This window comes from Megascapheus bottae, chromosome X, assembly GCF_031878675.1.
Source record: "Megascapheus bottae isolate mThoBot1 chromosome X, mThoBot2.hap1, whole genome shotgun sequence".
In the NCBI taxonomy this organism is placed as follows: domain Eukaryota; kingdom Metazoa; phylum Chordata; class Mammalia; order Rodentia; family Geomyidae; genus Megascapheus; species Megascapheus bottae.
In genome coordinates, this window is record NC_143547.1 from 17743890 (window position 1) to 17762221 (window position 18332).

An 18332-nucleotide genomic window follows, 5' to 3' on the forward strand; every position below is an offset into this window, starting at 1 on the left:
AAGAAAGTCTGGTAGTTTTCATACATAACTATCTTCTTATCGTATGAGCTAATCATTGTTATTACTTTCTATTTACCCCAAAGAGCTGAATATTTGCATCATACAAAAATGCTTACAGCAGTTTAATTCATCATTTGCAAAACTTGGCAGTAACTATGGACACTTGTTAAGAATGATGTGTCATTACACATGCATCCACTGTGACAAATAAATAATTTTGATAGGGGATTTCATAATACAGTTAGCCACACATGTATGGAGAACGAGGTATAAGAAATTTCTTTACCTTTCTCTCGACGTTTTATGTGTGCTAATCCTAGAGCTTGAGTTTAGAGCTTGGGCACTTAGAGCTGTGTCTCTCATGGCTGGTGTTCTATCTGTTGAGCCACAGCTCTACTTCCAGTTTGTTTGTTACTTTGTTTGTTTTTATGGTTAATTGACTATTAGAATCTCACAGTCTTTCCTACACAGGATGGTTTGTAATGTTATCCTCAGATCTCAAACTCCTGAGTAGCTAGGATTAGAAGTGTAAGCCACCAGTGACTCACTTCTCAGCTGTTTTATGGTGAAACTATAACGCCTTTAAAAATGAAAGTTAAATTTGCAAGTGAACATAAAAGAATAGAATAAAATATTTTACTGAATATCTCTAAATTTTTCCCTCCTTTGTGCTCTTTTTCTCAGTAAGCTATCTGAAGTTAGGTTTATTAAAATCAAGAGAGCAACCGAAGGAGAATGTTGCCGAGTCTAGGACACTAGAGACTGAACATGGAAGAGAAGTTTTAGAACAGTGGCTACATAGCAGAGTTAGGAAAAACATTCCAAAAGATATAACAACAATAATTATACTTTTTGAATTAGTCATGATGTTTTTTTTTCTTTTTCTTTTCCTCTTTTTCTCACTAGCTCTGCAAATACTTTGATACCTCAGCATCCCATTTTGGCTATGTGTTCTGAGATGCCTCATGTAATACTCTAACCTTTACAACTAACATTCCTAAACAAAATAATAAATCTATTTTTTTCAACTTGATAGACGTTATTTTCTACACATTGCTTGTTAAAATCCAGTCAATTCCCATACCTTTTTAAGCAAGACATTGATTAATTAAAATCCATCAGTTCTCACATATCATTCAGCATAACAACAACAAAAAAAGAAGCACCGATCTCAAGCATTTTTCTCAGAGGACTTCAGTTCCTCTTGCTCTCATAAAAATAACTAGCACTAATTGAATATTTGTCATGTACCAAGCATAATAATTCTATGTACTTTGCAAGTAGAACACCTTGTAACCTCATAAATAAATATTTGATGGAGAAGTTGAGGTTTGGAAAGATTTTGGAATTTATTCATTTATATGAAATTATAACCTGGAGATTAAAGCATGGGCTTCTGATTCAAGTAATCATTCCTTATACTGTTTCCTTGACAGCCTTATAATCACATCACTGAAAATGCTAATATTTAAAATCAAAGAGATCAAGAATCCACAAATATATCTTTATTTGTTTTTAATCTCTGTTCCACTTTGACCTACTGAGGCAATGCATTAAAAGTATAGTGGCATGGCTCACATGGTACAGTACTAACTAAACATATATTAGTCCCTTAGTTTAAATTCAAAATCTTAAATAAAATAGTAATTTTTAAAAAATTCTGTGGCATACTAAAAAAACTTGATTGTACATTTTAACTAAAAACTATTGGATTATACATTTTAGCTAGGTAAATTGTGTGGTATAAGACTGTACTTCCACAAAGTAGTTACAAATTTTCTCCAGGGCCGGGAGTTTGGCTTAGTAGTAGAGTGCTTGCCTACCATTCATGAAGACCTGGGTTCAATTCCTCAGTAACACATACATAGAAAAATCTGGGCGTGGTGCTGTGGCTCAAGTGGTAGAGCCCTAGCCTTGAGAAAGCCCAAGGACAATGCTCAGGCCCGGAGCTCAAGCCCCAGGACTGGCAAAAAAAATATCTCTAGGTCAATTTTCCTACCCCAGGGTCACTGAAGAAAAGGAACAGAGAACTTTACTGCTCAAATTACTTCTTTTTTCTTTTGCTAAAATTATTTCTGACATTAATATTTATAGTTAGATGGTTTTCCACAGTATTGCAATCTGGAGTCCTATGTGTATTTATTATATCTTAATGCTTTGCAAAATAGCACTTTCAACAGAGATTTAAGGCTTCTTTCCCACATGGAACACAGGTCTACTTTCTGTCTTGGAACACTGTATATAAACATTCAATTTAGAATAATGTGTGTGCATCAGATCCTGCTGAATTCATATGTGTATAGAAACAGAGATACATAAATTTGTATGCATATATGGATATATATAGAAGGAAGAAATTAAAACAATAAATAAATAAAATGAATGAACTATAAAAAATCTATCAGACTCACGCCTCTCCTTTTTTTTTCTTTTTCCATTTTTTTTTTGGCAGTTGTGGGGGCTCAAACTCTAGGCCTGGGCATTGTCCCTGAGCTCTTCAGCTCAAGGCTACCACCCTACTCCTTTAGCCACAGCTCCACTTCCGGTTTTCTGGAGGTTAATTGGAGATAGGAGTCTCACAGACTTTAAGTGCCAGGGCTGGCTTTGAACTGCGATCCTCAGATCTGATCCTCCTGAGTAGCTATTTTTACAGGCATGAGCAACTGTGCCTGGCACTCCTCTTTCTATTCCAAACATTAACCAAATCTTGTTTTTTGTATCTATATCAAATCACTTTTCACATATAGCATCAGAACTGTATATTTACACTTAGCTATGACTTTGTAGATATGTTCAGGTAATGCTTGGAAATACAGGTCTTGAACTCATAGCTAAAGAGGCATGATTAAGAGTTTGTACTATAGTTATTTCTACAAGGCTTTCAAAGTGTAAAGTCCAGGATTAGGTACTGGCTAGAAATAGTGTATGATGACATGAAAGAAGGGAAAGGAAATACTGTACTTAAACAAAAGTTGAAATAATAATAATATCACATTTTTCACTTCAATCTTCTCATTCCTCGCTTCTTTTTAACTAATATGAACATTAGTGTAAAATAGAGAATATCATCTAGACATAATTTACAGTGGTGATGTGTTAGGGTTCAGACACTGACAAAACAGTTAATAGGTCTAAAAGATGTAAATACCATTGATAATGTGATTAACAGGCATCTTAGTAAATGTGATGAAGGAGGAAATTACAGGTTCCTGTGATTTATAAGAATTTTTTTTCTAAACTACCATTTCAAAGATCTATAGCACCTAACACACAGTACACATGCAATAAATGCTTAGTTGATGTAGTTTTTCTGTGTATTTCTATCCAATCAGGTTATCTTTTAATATAAATAGTTACATGTGATTGATACAATTTTGCTAAAATATTCTGTCAGGTATTAATTGTAGATAATTTAAATAGGCTCACCTAGGAACTCAGAAGATTGAAAAATAGTTTTCTCTGGGAAGGTGAGCTAAATGAAAGAGGAGAAACAACTAGCAAATTTATCTACAATTTTCATTTGTTCCTATTAAAAGACAACAATAAGCTAAGGACTGACTTCATTGATAGCTGCAATTAGTGTCTGCTCTTCTCCATTCATCAACTGACCACAGTTCTGGACAAGAATAAAAATGGTTGCTTGTTTATTGGTATCTTTGTCTACTTTACTTTTACTCTTATCTCTCTCTTCACCAAGAATTGGGATAGTAAGAGCTTGCTTTAGCAAAGACATATTTAAAATCATGCTCTACTTTCTTTTTTTTATTTTTCAAGAAATTTTTATATATTCCCTACTTCTGCAGTATAGAAAGGTTGCTAGAGTTGAGCTCACATCAGTGAAGGACAGACTTGATGGTAAACTCTATGTTTTGACCACTATGATAATAATTAGATGAAGAATTCTAGGAAGCCTAAGGAAACCTGGTAAAATAACCTATGAAGCAGAGAATACAGGAAGATTGTCATTAAAATGAAATTCTTCTGCGGAAGTTAATTAAAAACAAGAGAGATATCATATATGAAATAAATACAATGCGGAAAGCATGGAGATAGTCAATATTAATATTTTTCAAACATTTAGCACAATTATTTCCTTTATTAATCCCTCATCTGCTATGGAAAACAAATAACTAGAAAAATATTATCTACACAAACCATGTGACTGTTATCACTTAGGTTGGAATTGTAAGCATTGTAACAATCATCTTATAATACTTCTAGAATAAATAGGTATCAAGGTGGTCGAATTTAGCCTAGTTGGATTATAAAATAGAGTTTCCACTTCAGACCCAACTTAAATCAAGTAGAATGATTCTCAGCTAGAAAAAGAAAAGGTCATTCTCTTTTGCAGATTCACTAATTTCCTCAGCAAAGGTTCTTCAAGCCCTTTCTTCTAAAGAACTGACATTTTAAAGCAAAGGTTCTCAAGGTATGGCTTTTGGATAAGCAGCATGAATATCATTTGTGAGTTTGTTATAGGTGTGAATTCTTGGGTCTATTCTACACTTGAATTGGATGCTCAAGTCTGCCGGCCCCAGGCATTCATATAACACATTTTCTAAGTGAATCTAATGCATCGCACTGCATTTTTCTGAGACGTATGTGTGATGTCAATTATCTCTACAAGAAAGGTAAATCATTTACTTTTTCATTTTATACCAATGTATCTATTCCAAAGGTGTGAAGTAATTGGCTACATTTGGCATGAGGGATTATTTCTTACAAGGCACTATTCCATCATTGTTTACTGTTTTAGAATGTCACTGTTTTCAACTAAAGTTGAGTAATTATATGGTTAAACCAAAATCTCAGTTTATTCAATCTTACCCACAACAATTTAATTAATAAGGAATGGAGCTATGATCTCTTTCTCACTCACAATCTCTCTTTTTTTTCATTTTATTTTTTATTATTGAGGTAATATATAGAAGGGTTACAGTTTTATTCACCAGATTGTAGGCACATTACTTCTCACATATTGATACTCCTTTCTTATGTTTTTGTCCCCATTTCTCTCTCCCCACCCCCTCCCAATCAAATCATCTCTTCTCTACTTCTACAGCTCTCTTGGGGCTTATCAATCTGAAAGTCAAACTTTTTTTTTGCCAGTTCTGGGCTTGAGCTCAGGGCCTGAGCTCTGTCTTTGGACTTTCTTAAGGCTAGAGCTCTACCACTTGAGCCTCAGCACCACTTCCAGCTTTTTTCTATATATGTGGTACCAAGGAATCAAACCCAGGTCTTCGTGCATGCTAGGAAAGCAATCTACCAATCTAGGCCAAACTCCCAGCCCCTGAAAGTCAAACTTTTTTAGCCATTGCACATTTCTACATGTAATCAATGCTTCCATTTTTCTTGATACTTGTCTTTGCAGGGACAGCACTGGATTCAATATTGCCTTCTAGGAGAAAAATCTCTCCCCTCCAAGCAATTAGTGATTCTTTCATGTGTGCTTCCACAGTGCTTCTATTATCTTAAATATCATGCTTAATTTTATTTGTTTATATAATTATTTCCCTATTCAAATGACAATCTCTCAGAAAAGAAAAGCAATGATGCTATGCCAGACACAGTTGGCTCAAAACGGAAGCTGTATTGGTAAATGTTGAAACAACAATGTATCTCTGGTGGGATGATGCCAGAGTGCCAACTATTCTGTCCAAAATGAATATAAATCGCTAAATTCAATATGTGTTATTTTGCTGGAAAGTTTTGTAGGGCTATAAGGCAGAATAAATCAGATAAATACTACAATCCCCCATCCACTATAGAGATTTTGCTAGCAACAATCATGCTACTTGGTAAATATTTACATTTGTGAGCTAAATATGCTTGCCACTGAGACTATAATATGTAGGTATAACAATCAACAATTTCAAATTTCTCAGTAGTTATTTCAGAATATGTTAATATAGAGAGTAAAATCTTTAAAAAGTAGACAGAATTATCAAGATTTCTGTAACCACAAGGTAATTAAACAAAACAACATATTTTTTCAAAGTAAGATCTGCCCAATAAACAACCTGTCATTCTTGAAAACTCTGACACTTAGGATAATCTAATTTTATTTCATGAATTGAATGCTATGCTATTGTCACTTCTGTATTTGCAAAAGGTACATTCAGGAAAACATTTCAGGGAATGGTTCTATGCCCGTTAAGCAAGTTAGTTGATTCTAAGTACAGACATGGCAATCTACCAGTTACCCTAACACCAAATATAGATAGTAAGGTGAATATATACACTTAAAGCAGCAAATTATATTACTTGTAAAATTATTTAAAATAAATATCCAAGGTGTTTCTCACAGAATTTATTGAAGACCTACAGAAAATACTCACAAAATATTCTTTAAATTTTTATGTTGAAAACAATTACTTCACGCAATGAAACCTAGCATATGAAAATATTAACTTTTAAGACAGAAGAATCAATCATAAAAATCAACAAAGTACTTTCTTTACAATGGCTATGTTTTAGGTAATTAATTTTCACAGGTGAATTAAAAGATCTGATTCTATAATCATTTAATACCTCTTATTACATCATAAGTTTTGTAAAATTATGGAAAAAACCTAATTATGGTCTTCAACTTTACGTCACATAATAATCTACTTAGATTGTAAAGCATAAAACAGAAAATGGACTAGAACCTAGAACTAATGAGCTAATGACAACCATTAAGTTCACTTTTAGGATCAACATCATCTTGAAGGATGATTTACTAATACCTTCTAATTGATCTATTAGTAACCTTAAAATTCCATATTCTTGCCTGTTGTGGGGTTGAACTCATGGCCTGAGCACTTTCCTTGGGATTTTCTCAAGGCTAGAACTCTACCACATGAGCCACAGAACCACTTCTGGATTTTTCTATGTATATGGTACCGAGGAATTGAACTCAAGGCTTCATGCATGCTGGGAAAGCACTCTACCACTAGGCCAAAATTTCTATATTTTTACAATATAAATATAATGTTTTGTGGAAAAATTACTTTTAATGAAAATTTTAAAACAGTACCTTATTTGAATAAGCCTGGGCAAATGAGCAAGATGCTAATAATGAAAATTATATTTGTCATGACTAAACATTAGATATTTCCTTAGGATTATAATATATCCACAAGTTACATGGGAAGAATATTTACCTTGAAATAATCTTATCTAGAAATGGTTTTGTGTTTCTATAGCGATAAATATTGTTTGCTTATCTTTATAGAGTGGATGTGATCAATCACATCCTAGCAGAAATTTATGGAATCGAAGGTTAATAGAAGACTTATTTTGGAAAAGAGATAGGGCTTGTTCTAAAATGGTATAGAGACCATGAAAATTCAGTTATATTTATTGCAAAGACACATTTGACTTCAAAAAAACACAAAAATGATAAGGGTATGTTTAATCCATTTACTTCCTTAAAATATTCTTTCTGTGGCTGAAAAAATAACAAAGCACACTTTGTTCTCTGTCTCTAATTTACAAATATTATTTAGATGTATGTATGCCTCACTGATAAACCTTTGAAAACAAATTCATTTTTGTGTTATATATTTGTGTATGTGTGTGTGTGTTATTTAAAACACACAATATTTATTATTTCTCTCTTTTTAGGGGCTTTCCAATAAAAGAGTTTTGTGTTTTTTTGTTTTTATTTTTTTTTGCCAATCCTGGGCACGAGCTCAGGGCCTGAGCATTGCTCTTGGATTTTCTCAAGGCTAGGGCTCTACCACATAAGCCACAACACCACTTCTGGATTTTTTATATGTATGTGGTACTGAGGAATCGAACCCGGGTCTTCATGCATGCTAGGCAAGCACTCTACCACTAGTCCAAACTCCCGGCCCCTTGAACCAAATTTTTATATTAATAACCTTTAAGACTGAGTAAGCTAACATATTCACTCGAGCATTGGGATTACAAAAAAAAACATGCATGGCTTCTTTAGATGGGCTCACATTCCAGACTTTCGTTCACAAAGATTGTCAGATTCTCTTTAGGGAAAAGTACTACTTACTCAGATTCCCTTCCCCCACCCCCCACAGCCTACTCAGTTCTGCTACATTTAGCAATTAGCTAGCATCACACAAATGACCATATACATTCTGTGAGATCAGAAGATTCAAATTCACCCAATTTTGCATATCCAACTGGTCTAAAATTTTGGTAAAACCTATGTGCTAATACAATATATAAGTATTATGTCATGTATTTTACAGTTGTATCTAACTTTTGACATCATCAAGTGTTTTATTTTTTGACATGTTTGCATTAACATTTTTTTGCATTTTTTTTACCAGTCCTGAGGCTTGAACTCAGGGTCTGGGCACTGTCCTTGAACTTTCACAAGACTAGCATTTTACCACTTGAGCCACAGCACCACTTTATTTTTTTCTCTTTCATTTTTTTCTACCAAAGAATTGAACTCAGGGCTTGTGCATGCTAGGCAAGCACTCTACCACTAAATCACACACTCAGCCCCGTTTTGCATTTTTATTGTAAAGGTGATGTACTGAGGGTTACTGTTACGTAAGTAATGATTGCATTTCCTTTTTATCAACATAACCCTCTTCTTGATTTTCTTCTCCCCCAGCCCCCACACAATACCTTCCACCTCAAGAAGTAAAGTTAATTTCCAACATAGTATCTTGTGAGTATCACTGTTGAATTGGTTCACCCTCTGTCATTTGTGTTACTACACTGTTGGTGGGAATGCAAACTTGTTCTACTACTCTGGAAAGCAGTATATAGGTTCCTCAAAGATTAAAAATAGCACTCCCCAATGACCTAGCAACCCCACTCCTGGGCATTGACCCAAATATTCATAAACAAGGCCATACCAAAGCTATAAGCACAACCATGTTCATTGTAGTATTATTTAATAAGATATGGAATCCAAAAATATGGCATATGTACATAATGGAATTCTATACTTTCTTCAGATCTGTAAACTAAATCAACCAGCTTTCTTTTAATTCTTATTCTTCTCAACAACTTCTAAAATTAATAGGGCCATTTATCAGAAATTATGACAAGAAATATATGTGAAAACAATACTTTTAAAATTATCAAACATAAAAATACATACATACATGTACAATTTTATCTGTAACTAAGATTTGTTTTTATAAACATATATTTGTATTAATAATACTTAGGATATGCCTAATTATGGAAAAATCTATATTGGAAAGAATGACGAATCTCTTGACCCAAATGAAAATGTTTTAGGGTAAATATTTGTAATGTAATACAACTGGGAGTCAAGTACACAAAGCACACTCATATCTAATTTCTCTAAGGGAGTCTCAACACTGTACTCATAGAAGATAGGCTAGCAAACTTTGGTTGGTATACTACCAGTAAGTTTTAATGAATTATACTTGTATACAGAATAATGATCTATTTAGCTTTCTGAGAATAAAGATTATATAATGCTTAGACACTGATACATTGAACCACCATCACATTATATTTATTTTTCAGAAAATATATTTACAATTCAGATTTTTTAAGAAATATTTGTTTGAAAACCTGTGTTTATTGTTTCTTCCAAAATTTTATTCCAAAATTCCAGGACTAAGAATCTTCTAATGAATCAAGCCGATGGAATAAATAAATCATATACACCTATGCTGGAAATATTTTGGCAACCATTTTGATTGAAAATATCCTATACTAAATATTTGACTTCACAGTTAGGGTATTTCTCTTTTGTTATCTTCTACTTTTTATTTTAGTGTTCCTCTTTATTTAAAAATAGTTGAATATTTTAAAAATGAAGATTTCAGTCTCAGTTTATTGTTAAAATTTTATAACAGAAAATTTTAGTTGATATGTTACTTTTTTATTAGTAGAATAAGAAAGTTAGGAGAAAATGAGGGAAGGGGTGACACTTCTCAACTGACTTCTATAACTGTAACCCTTCTCTGTAGATCACCTTTACAAATTCTGTCAATTGTAGTTTTGCCCAATATAATTGAGTGTTCTTGGGAAAGTGTATTGTCAAATATCATAAAGAATGGGTGAAATTCTAAAGCTTTTTGCAATAGCAAAAGAAGTATTGTTGCTGGTGGATTGTTTAAGATCCTGTACCAAGATGTTTCCAAAAGGAGAAATAATACATTTATACTAGGAATGTAGGACTTTGTGGTATAAATTGTTACTTGCAATGATTCCATATCCTCAAAACAAAATGCTAAATATACATGACTCTAGTTTTCTTCCCTTAATGTTTTGAGTATAGGAAGAAAAATTTATTAAGTTTGTAGTCCTATTGACTGGATTTATAACTGATCACTAATAATCCATGCATGTAATTAAGACAGAAAAACTAACTCAAAAACCTTTGATTCATTTTTCCAAACCCAGCAAGATTAATACAATTCCAAGTTATTCTAATCTTGAAGTCCAAGTAAGTTTCTTTATATTGCATTCCAGATGGCAGTATTCAAGGAAAGAATCTTACTCTTGGTTCATGTACAATTATGTATAGTTGTGCTATTGATCTCAATGAGTTGTATTATAAAGAAATATTATTTACTATTAGTTAAGACTGATGCCTGCCAAAAAGAAGTATGGTTTGCCTTTTTTGTTATTTGAAATATGTTCTAAGTTATTTGGCTGTATAGATCCCAATATGATTGCTTTGGATTTCTATAAATTCACTAATGATAAGGAAGACAAAATGGGATAATTTCACCTCACTGGGAGACATAGAGATGCTATTCAATAGAAAGTTGCTACTACAATGCATTGTGTCATAAACAAGCATTATTAGGAAGAACCAAAAATGTACATTTTATAAATTTAAATAATCTTTCATTATTATATGTTCTACATATTCACTTATTCCTGTATTAAAAGTCAATGGGTAAGATTCATTTGTGTAATCCTAGCTACTCAGAAGGCTCATATTTAGGGATTGTGGTTCAAAGCTAGCCTAGGCACAAGAGCCCACAGGACTTACATATCTAATTAACAACAAACAAACAAATAAACAAATGAGCCAATCAGCCAGAAGCCTTATTGTGGCTCAAGTGATAGAGCCCCAGCCTTTATCCACAAGATAAGGGACAATACTGAGTACAAGACCTATTGACATGCGTGCGCGCACACACACACGCACACGCACGCACACACACACACACACACACACACACACACACACCTCCCACATGTCAAGTCAATATATTTGAAGATTTAAGAAGGTAAAATTCATAATAAAAGTGGACACAAAAATTCGTAAGTATATAGTCCATTTTATTCTGAACTTTCCACAAATATTATATCCATAAAGACATGTAAAAATTATTTCTTACCTTAGAAAATTGTGCATTTATCCATTTTGTGAATGTTTTCTTTTGAACATCTTCTCTTTCATCTACAACATAAAGTACAAAACATTAATGCTTAAAATATATTTTTATGTAGTGCATATGTGACAATAAAAAATTTCTAATTATTTGTTAATGTTTTGGATTTAGTATTGAGTTCATTTATTAATGAATTTAAGAACAAGCCATGTTGTAATTAACTGTGTTGAAATTATATCCAAAAGTAATATGGTCAAGTTCACTATAATTCAACCAAAATAGTTTTTATAGCTTATATTTACATAATATTTTAAATGACAAGTTTAACAAACAAGTATTCAAGGAGGGAATCTCTAATTACAATCTCTGGGACTTAGTATTTAGAACTTAATCAAAATTAGGCTAACGGTTTGTATGTCATAGAAACATATCAATTTATGAAATAAAACATTATGTCTATAGAGTCATAGGTTTTTATGTCTATATAGTTATGTTTGTATTTCCATTATCATGTCCGTAGCCAACCAAAAATTTTTTTATGATAATAAATAGCTACTCTAGTTTAAGTCACAGTAGTCGTTTATTTAGAATATCTCTTACTGATTCTGTCTTAATAATGTTATCCACACCAATGTAGAAATAGCTGTTCAGAACACCTATACAAAGTAGCAATGTGCTTCATACTCTAACCTTCCTAACCAAGACCTTGGATTTTTAAAAAAATGCCTCTCAAAATGTAACACTTTGTCTGAACAAATTTAAACCTCAGAAAATATATTTGATGAATACTTAAATGCTTAAAGGGAACTGACTATTCTATGAGCCCAAAACTCCTAGTACCCATTTTCAGCTAAACATCAGGAAATTTCAAATAAAAATGCAAATGTTACTCTTCATGGATTATATATACTCAAAGAAAAAATTCTCTAAGGATTTATGCCAAGGGATTATGGTGAAAATTAAGATAAATTATTAAGAAATGGCTTTATAAATTTCATGCTGCTAAAATTATCTCTATTTTCCAAAGCTGGAAATTAGTATAGAGTAAAAGGGACAGAAAAGTCATCAACTTTGATTTATTAAAACGTTTCAAGTCAGGCAAGGTGGCTCAGGCCTGAAATCCTAGCTACTCAGGAGGCTGAGATCTAAGGATCAAGGTTCAAAGCCAGCCCAGGCACAAAAGGACCTGAGACTCCTACCTCCGATTAACCTCTAGAAAATGGGAAGTGGTGCATGGCTCAAGGGTAGGGCAGTAGCCTTGAGCTGAAAGCTCAGGGACAACCCCCAGACTGAGGTCAAGCTCCAGAACCCACACACACCCAAAAAAGTGTTACAAAGTTAAAGATTTGTTTTGTTTGTTTTTTGAGACATTTTTTATTGTAATTAATAGAAGGGTTACATTATATTCACCAGGTCAAGATGCAGTACTTCATAAACATTGATACCCTTTCTCATGTTTTGTTCCCCATTTCCCTCCCCCCACCCTTGCCCCTCATCTTGTTTTCCCCTTCCCTAAAAAAAAAACCTCATTTTTGATTTATTGGAAATATGATCATATTAAATGTAATAAGTGAGTACATTAATAACACATAAGGTTTTGAAAGTTTGAACTTTAATTATTTCAGTCAAAACAACTTTTACTGGCTGCCCTAGAAATGTAATTTTATTTCCCCTCACAATAATTTTCAGTAAATCTCCATTTTCTTCTCTTCTGAAAACATAATTTCTCCATACGAAATGTATGTAAGCAGTATCAATCAATGTGTAGATAGTTAAACCATTTTGAAAAGTAGCAATGGATAAAAAATCTTTTAAGCCTTCTCTTTGGGTGAGAAGTCTTACTAAAATTGCAAAGTAGATTTTTAGTTAATTGAACTATTTCTACAAGATAATTATGTAAATTGTTGATATAACCAGTGTCCATGTAGTATAGCACAAGTCATATATATGGTACATCTTTGTATTGTTAACTCATATAAGAGAATGAAATTAGATAATGTTTTCAAACATAATGTTTTCTCTTGGATCCTTCTATTGCCATAATTCAGTTCCATCCTTTGGAGAATAATAAGAAACAAAATGCTCCAAATGGTCAAAATTTCACTAAAGTTTTGTTAAAGGCTTGTCTATGCAACTTTTTCTCAGTAGCATATACTGATATTACTAAAAGTAAAGTACCTTCTTTGTATTTAATGTTTTCAAATACACACATGTATATCCTCTCTCATATATTAGAGAGTAAGTGAGTCTGCTATGTCTAAAATAGGTTTTCTTCCTAACAAAACAGGTGGTGAAGCTTTCATTTCTGTGTGGCAGTATGTATAAGTGGAATAGAATAGGAGATATTTGAGTCTCAGGGGGCAAAGCCTTTATGAATAAATTAATGCTACATACTGGAAATGCATTCTTGCTTTCACAGGGATGGATTAGCTATCATTAATCCAGGTTAGAGTATTTTAATAGAAAGGATTTATTGCCTGCATTCCTCTTTTGTGCTGTGACACTCCCATGAAAAACCAAGCAGAGAATGGTGTTATGGTCTTGAACTTATAAGCCAAATTAAAACTTCTTTCCTTATATTTACTACTTTCTAGCTGGTGCGCCTATAGTCCAAGCTACACCAAAACCATAGAAAGAAATATCACCAGCACCCAGATAAAAAAATGTAAGAGCTTATTAGAACAAATAATGAAAGAAAGATAGGGCTGGGATTTGGCTCAGTGACAGAAGGCAAATATAAGGTCCTGAGATCAAACCCCAGTATTTGTATTTAATTAATTCAATAGCTAGTTAATATTTCTATAACAACAGAAAATGCATCGAGAGGCTGGGAAGATAGCCTAATGGTAGAATGCTCGCCTAGCATGCACAAAGCCCTGGGTTCAATTCCTCAATACCACATACTCAGGAAGTGGTGCTGTGGTTCAAGTGCCAGAGTGCTAGCTTTGAGCTAAAGTTTCCATGGATAGTGCCCAAGACCTGAGTTCAAGCCCTAGGACTGGCAAAAAATATACATTAAGATAGAGTTACTTGAATAAAGATTCAGATATATTAAACATCATCTCAATAACAATAGCCACCACTAAAATCATTTGGAAATGGTTGCTCCAAAAGCATGTAAGTGAAAAAACCTTATTTTCATTCTTTTAATTTAAATGAACAGAGTCCTTGAAGGCAGCATAGAAACCTTGACATATACCCTATATACTATCTAATGTATAAATCGTATTGAAGATTCAACATATAAACATCTTCACTAGATGGCCTCTATTGTTTATGTTGTACTAAGATTAAAAAAGAAAAACATGTCTACTGTGAATTGCCTGTTAATGCTTTGTGTTTTCATAGCAGAATGCATTTTCATTAGTATGATAGATATTTCATTTTATTATTTTTATAATAAATTTTAAAGATATTATTAGTGCCTAATTGTTTGTAAATCTATTTTATGTATGCCACTGTAATAAATATGTTTATAATTTTCTATTTTATGCATTTTAAATTTAAAAGTCAAAGTGAATAAATCTAATAGGTGAAAGAAATTAACTAGATAGTATCTAAATCAAAGTAACTGATTTTCAATTTGACCAGATATCTCATGTTTATGTTAGTATTGAATAATGACATAGAACATAAAAAGGTAATCAGATTAATAAAAGCTGAGCAAATGAACAAATCAAGGTCTTCTGCTTTGAATAAGCCAGAATTTTCCATATATGTGGCAATGTATATGAATAGCACTCTGAAATTTTATAATGTACATATTTATTAATGGATCAAATGTTGAATATAGCACATTTCTCATCCATTTGTATAATTTGGTGCATAATATTTTAAATAACAAGGTTCCCACATATAATACATGAATTTAGTGTCTTATTTTTGTCAAATATAACATTTTAACTTTTTGTTACATTTTATAAAATTTATAAAAATTCTATTAATAGGATACCAAGTGAGTTTTTGATAAATGTTTACTTTGTATAATACTTAAAGGAAAACATCTAGCATATCTAGCACCTTAATTATTTATTATTTTTATAGTAAATATTTTTAAAATCCTCTCTTGTACCCTTTGTACATATCTATTATTATTATCTATAGTTTCCCACCCTATAATATTCAGTAGAAATTATTATTCTTAAATATGTTAATAACCATTGATCGACTTACAAAAATCCCCAATTTTTCCTAGCCTCTAGTAACCACTATTCTACTTTTCACTTCTAGGAATATTGTACAGTACTAGCATATTGTTTTTCCAATGTCCCAACTTATTTTACTGACACCAGCAAGAATGAGGTTAGGAGCTTCTTTATTATAATCTCAGTTATGTGTATATGTATATAAGCATATATATATTTACACATAATTTGTATGGGTCGAATGGGAGAGAAGATCCACAAGCATGCAAGTTGTGTAAAATGCAAAACACAACCATGAGTTCAAGTCTGAGTACTGTCAAAAATGTCAGTATCTATATATGTACATATACTCTCTTAAGAGTGCTGATTATCTGAGATTTTAAGCAATTGCAACTCTGTTAAATATAACAAGATTGTTAATGTTTCGTTTAATTAAAATTGCTCTGATTAATAGTGAAGTAGAGTATGTTTCACATTTATTTATTTTTCATGCTTCTACTTGCTTATAGCCAGTGGCCAGTGGCAAGGAAACAGCAAATAACATAAGAATTTAAGCTCAAATGACTACAACATGAGGCATACTGAGGTTCTCTGCATCAACTGAGATAAGCAATGTATGTGCAGAAATATAAAACTTTTTATTTTATTTATTTATTTATTTTTAATTGTATTGACAGGGTGATGTATAGAGGGATTACAGTTACAGGTAGTGGTACATTACTTCCTGAACACCGATACCATTCCCTTGTTTTTCCTCCCACTTTCCCTCCCCCAGTCCCTCCCATTCATCTTGCTTTTCCCTTTCCTTCCATTCCCGTCTCTTCTTCAAATGAACAAATAAACATATGTATAATATACCAGGTATCACATTCCAATATAGCAACAAGATGAGATAAATCAGCAAGGGAAAAGAAGAAAAAATAAATAGCTTCACATAGCACATTGAGAATAACAATCACAAATATAAATATCTTGTTTCCATATCCTGAAAATTTGTTTCACTTAGCCTCATTCTATATGGCCATATCAACATAGCTTTTGAGCTATTATGATCCTCTATCAGGAGAATACTGAATGCATACTAATTGTTACAAATAAGGGAAACTATGGAGCCTATATTCCTTTGAGTCTGTCTTACTTCAATTAACATGATACTTTCCAAGTGTTTCCATTTCTTTACAAATGGGGCAAAGTCATTCTTTCTGATGGGAGCATATAATTCCACGGTGTAAATATATTGCATCTTCATGATCTATTCATCAACTTTCATTTTATTGATTTTACTTTCTCATTGACCTTGCTTGGTCCAAATTGTATGTGTAATGTTAAAAAATTGCAGTCTCACTTTTCAAATCTATATACTTCCATTGTTAATTTTCATATTGTTTGAGTATGTTCATTTAAGCATGATCAATAACATACATACTTCAAAGACAATATAATGCACATCATTTAGAAATGCATCATTATATTGATGGTTTACCTGGAATGATATTGTAACACATCGAGTGAAAGCAGCAATAAAAAGGAATGGGAAGCTCTATGTTTAGTCTATTGAGGAACTGCCATACTGCTTTCCATCGTGGTTGAAGGAGTTTGAACTCCCACCAACAGTATCCCTCCTGGCCACATCCCCTCCAGCATTTGTTATTAGTTTTCTTGATCCTGGCCATTCTAACTGGAGTGAGGTGGAATCTTAGAATTGTTTTGATTTGCATTTCTTTTATGACCAGAGATGTTGAGCATTTCTTCTCAATGGTTTCCCTCATTTGTCATAATCAGTAGAAACCTTGGGCTTTCCTAGCAGAGATTTGCAATAGAGCAAAACCTTGATACATAAGGCTGTATAGTATGATGCTAAATGAAAGTACCTCTAGGATATTGAAACAAAAGCCATGTAACAAATGATTGTTGTACTTAATGTACTATGTTATCTCTCATCTCTTTTGCTGTCCCTTGGTTATCTCATATTGTTACAGTATCCCACTTTGTTACCTGATATATCGTATATATTTGGATTTGGTTATTTGAAATTGGATAGGGAAGGGGGGAAAACAAGATGAGGGGTGGGGGTAGGGGGAGGGAAATGGGTATCAAGACATGTGAAATTGTATCAATGTATGTGAATTAATGCACCTCCTATCTGGCAAATATCATGTAACCCTTCTATTAATTACAATAAAAATATATGAAAAAAAAGGAATAGGAAAATATTAAAGTGAAATCTGTTTGGAAATGTTTATCTACATCTTCTTATTCTGACATTTTAAGAAGCACTTATTCTTTCTCATTTTCTCCAAGGTTACTTTATAACTGATTTTCTTTTGTTACTAAAAATGTACACTAGTATATTACTGTGATAGACAAATCTTAGAAAGCTTGACTTAAAACTGTTCCCTGGCCAGGTGTAGTGGCACATGCCTGTAATTCTAGCTAATCAATAGGCTGAGATGTGAGGATCACAGTTCAATGCCACCCTGGGCACTAAAGACTATGGCCATCTAATCTTTGACAAGGGAGCCAAAAAAATAGAATGGAAGAAAGACAGCCTCTTCAACAAGTTGTGCTGGCAGAACTGGTTAAGCACCTGCAGAAAACTAAAGCTGGATCCTTCTTTGTCACCTTGCACTAGAATTAACTCCAAATGGATCAAAGACCTGGAGGTAAAAGCTGACACAATGAAAACTTTACAGGAAGGAATAGGAGATACACTAGGCCTCCTTGGCACAGGTCGAAACTTTCTTAATAAGGACCAAGAATCACAACAAATCAGAGAAAGGCTGGATAAGTGGGACTGCATTAAACTACAGAGCTTTTGTATGGCAAAGGACATAGCTAGTAAACTAATCAGGAAGCCTACAGAGTGGGAGGAGATCTT

At 32.8% G+C, this 18332-nt stretch overlaps 1 protein-coding gene across 1 annotated transcript in view; it reads right to left on the bottom strand.

The window, feature by feature from the left end:
* Positions 1-18332, bottom strand: part of Dmd (dystrophin) — a 1999854-nt gene that overhangs the window by 1799539 nt on the left and 181983 nt on the right. The window contains exon 2 of the mRNA XM_090326714.1: positions 11316-11377. Coding sequence (XP_090182840.1) covers positions 11316-11377 — 62 coding nt within the window. The remainder of the gene's footprint in view (positions 1-11315; positions 11378-18332) is intronic.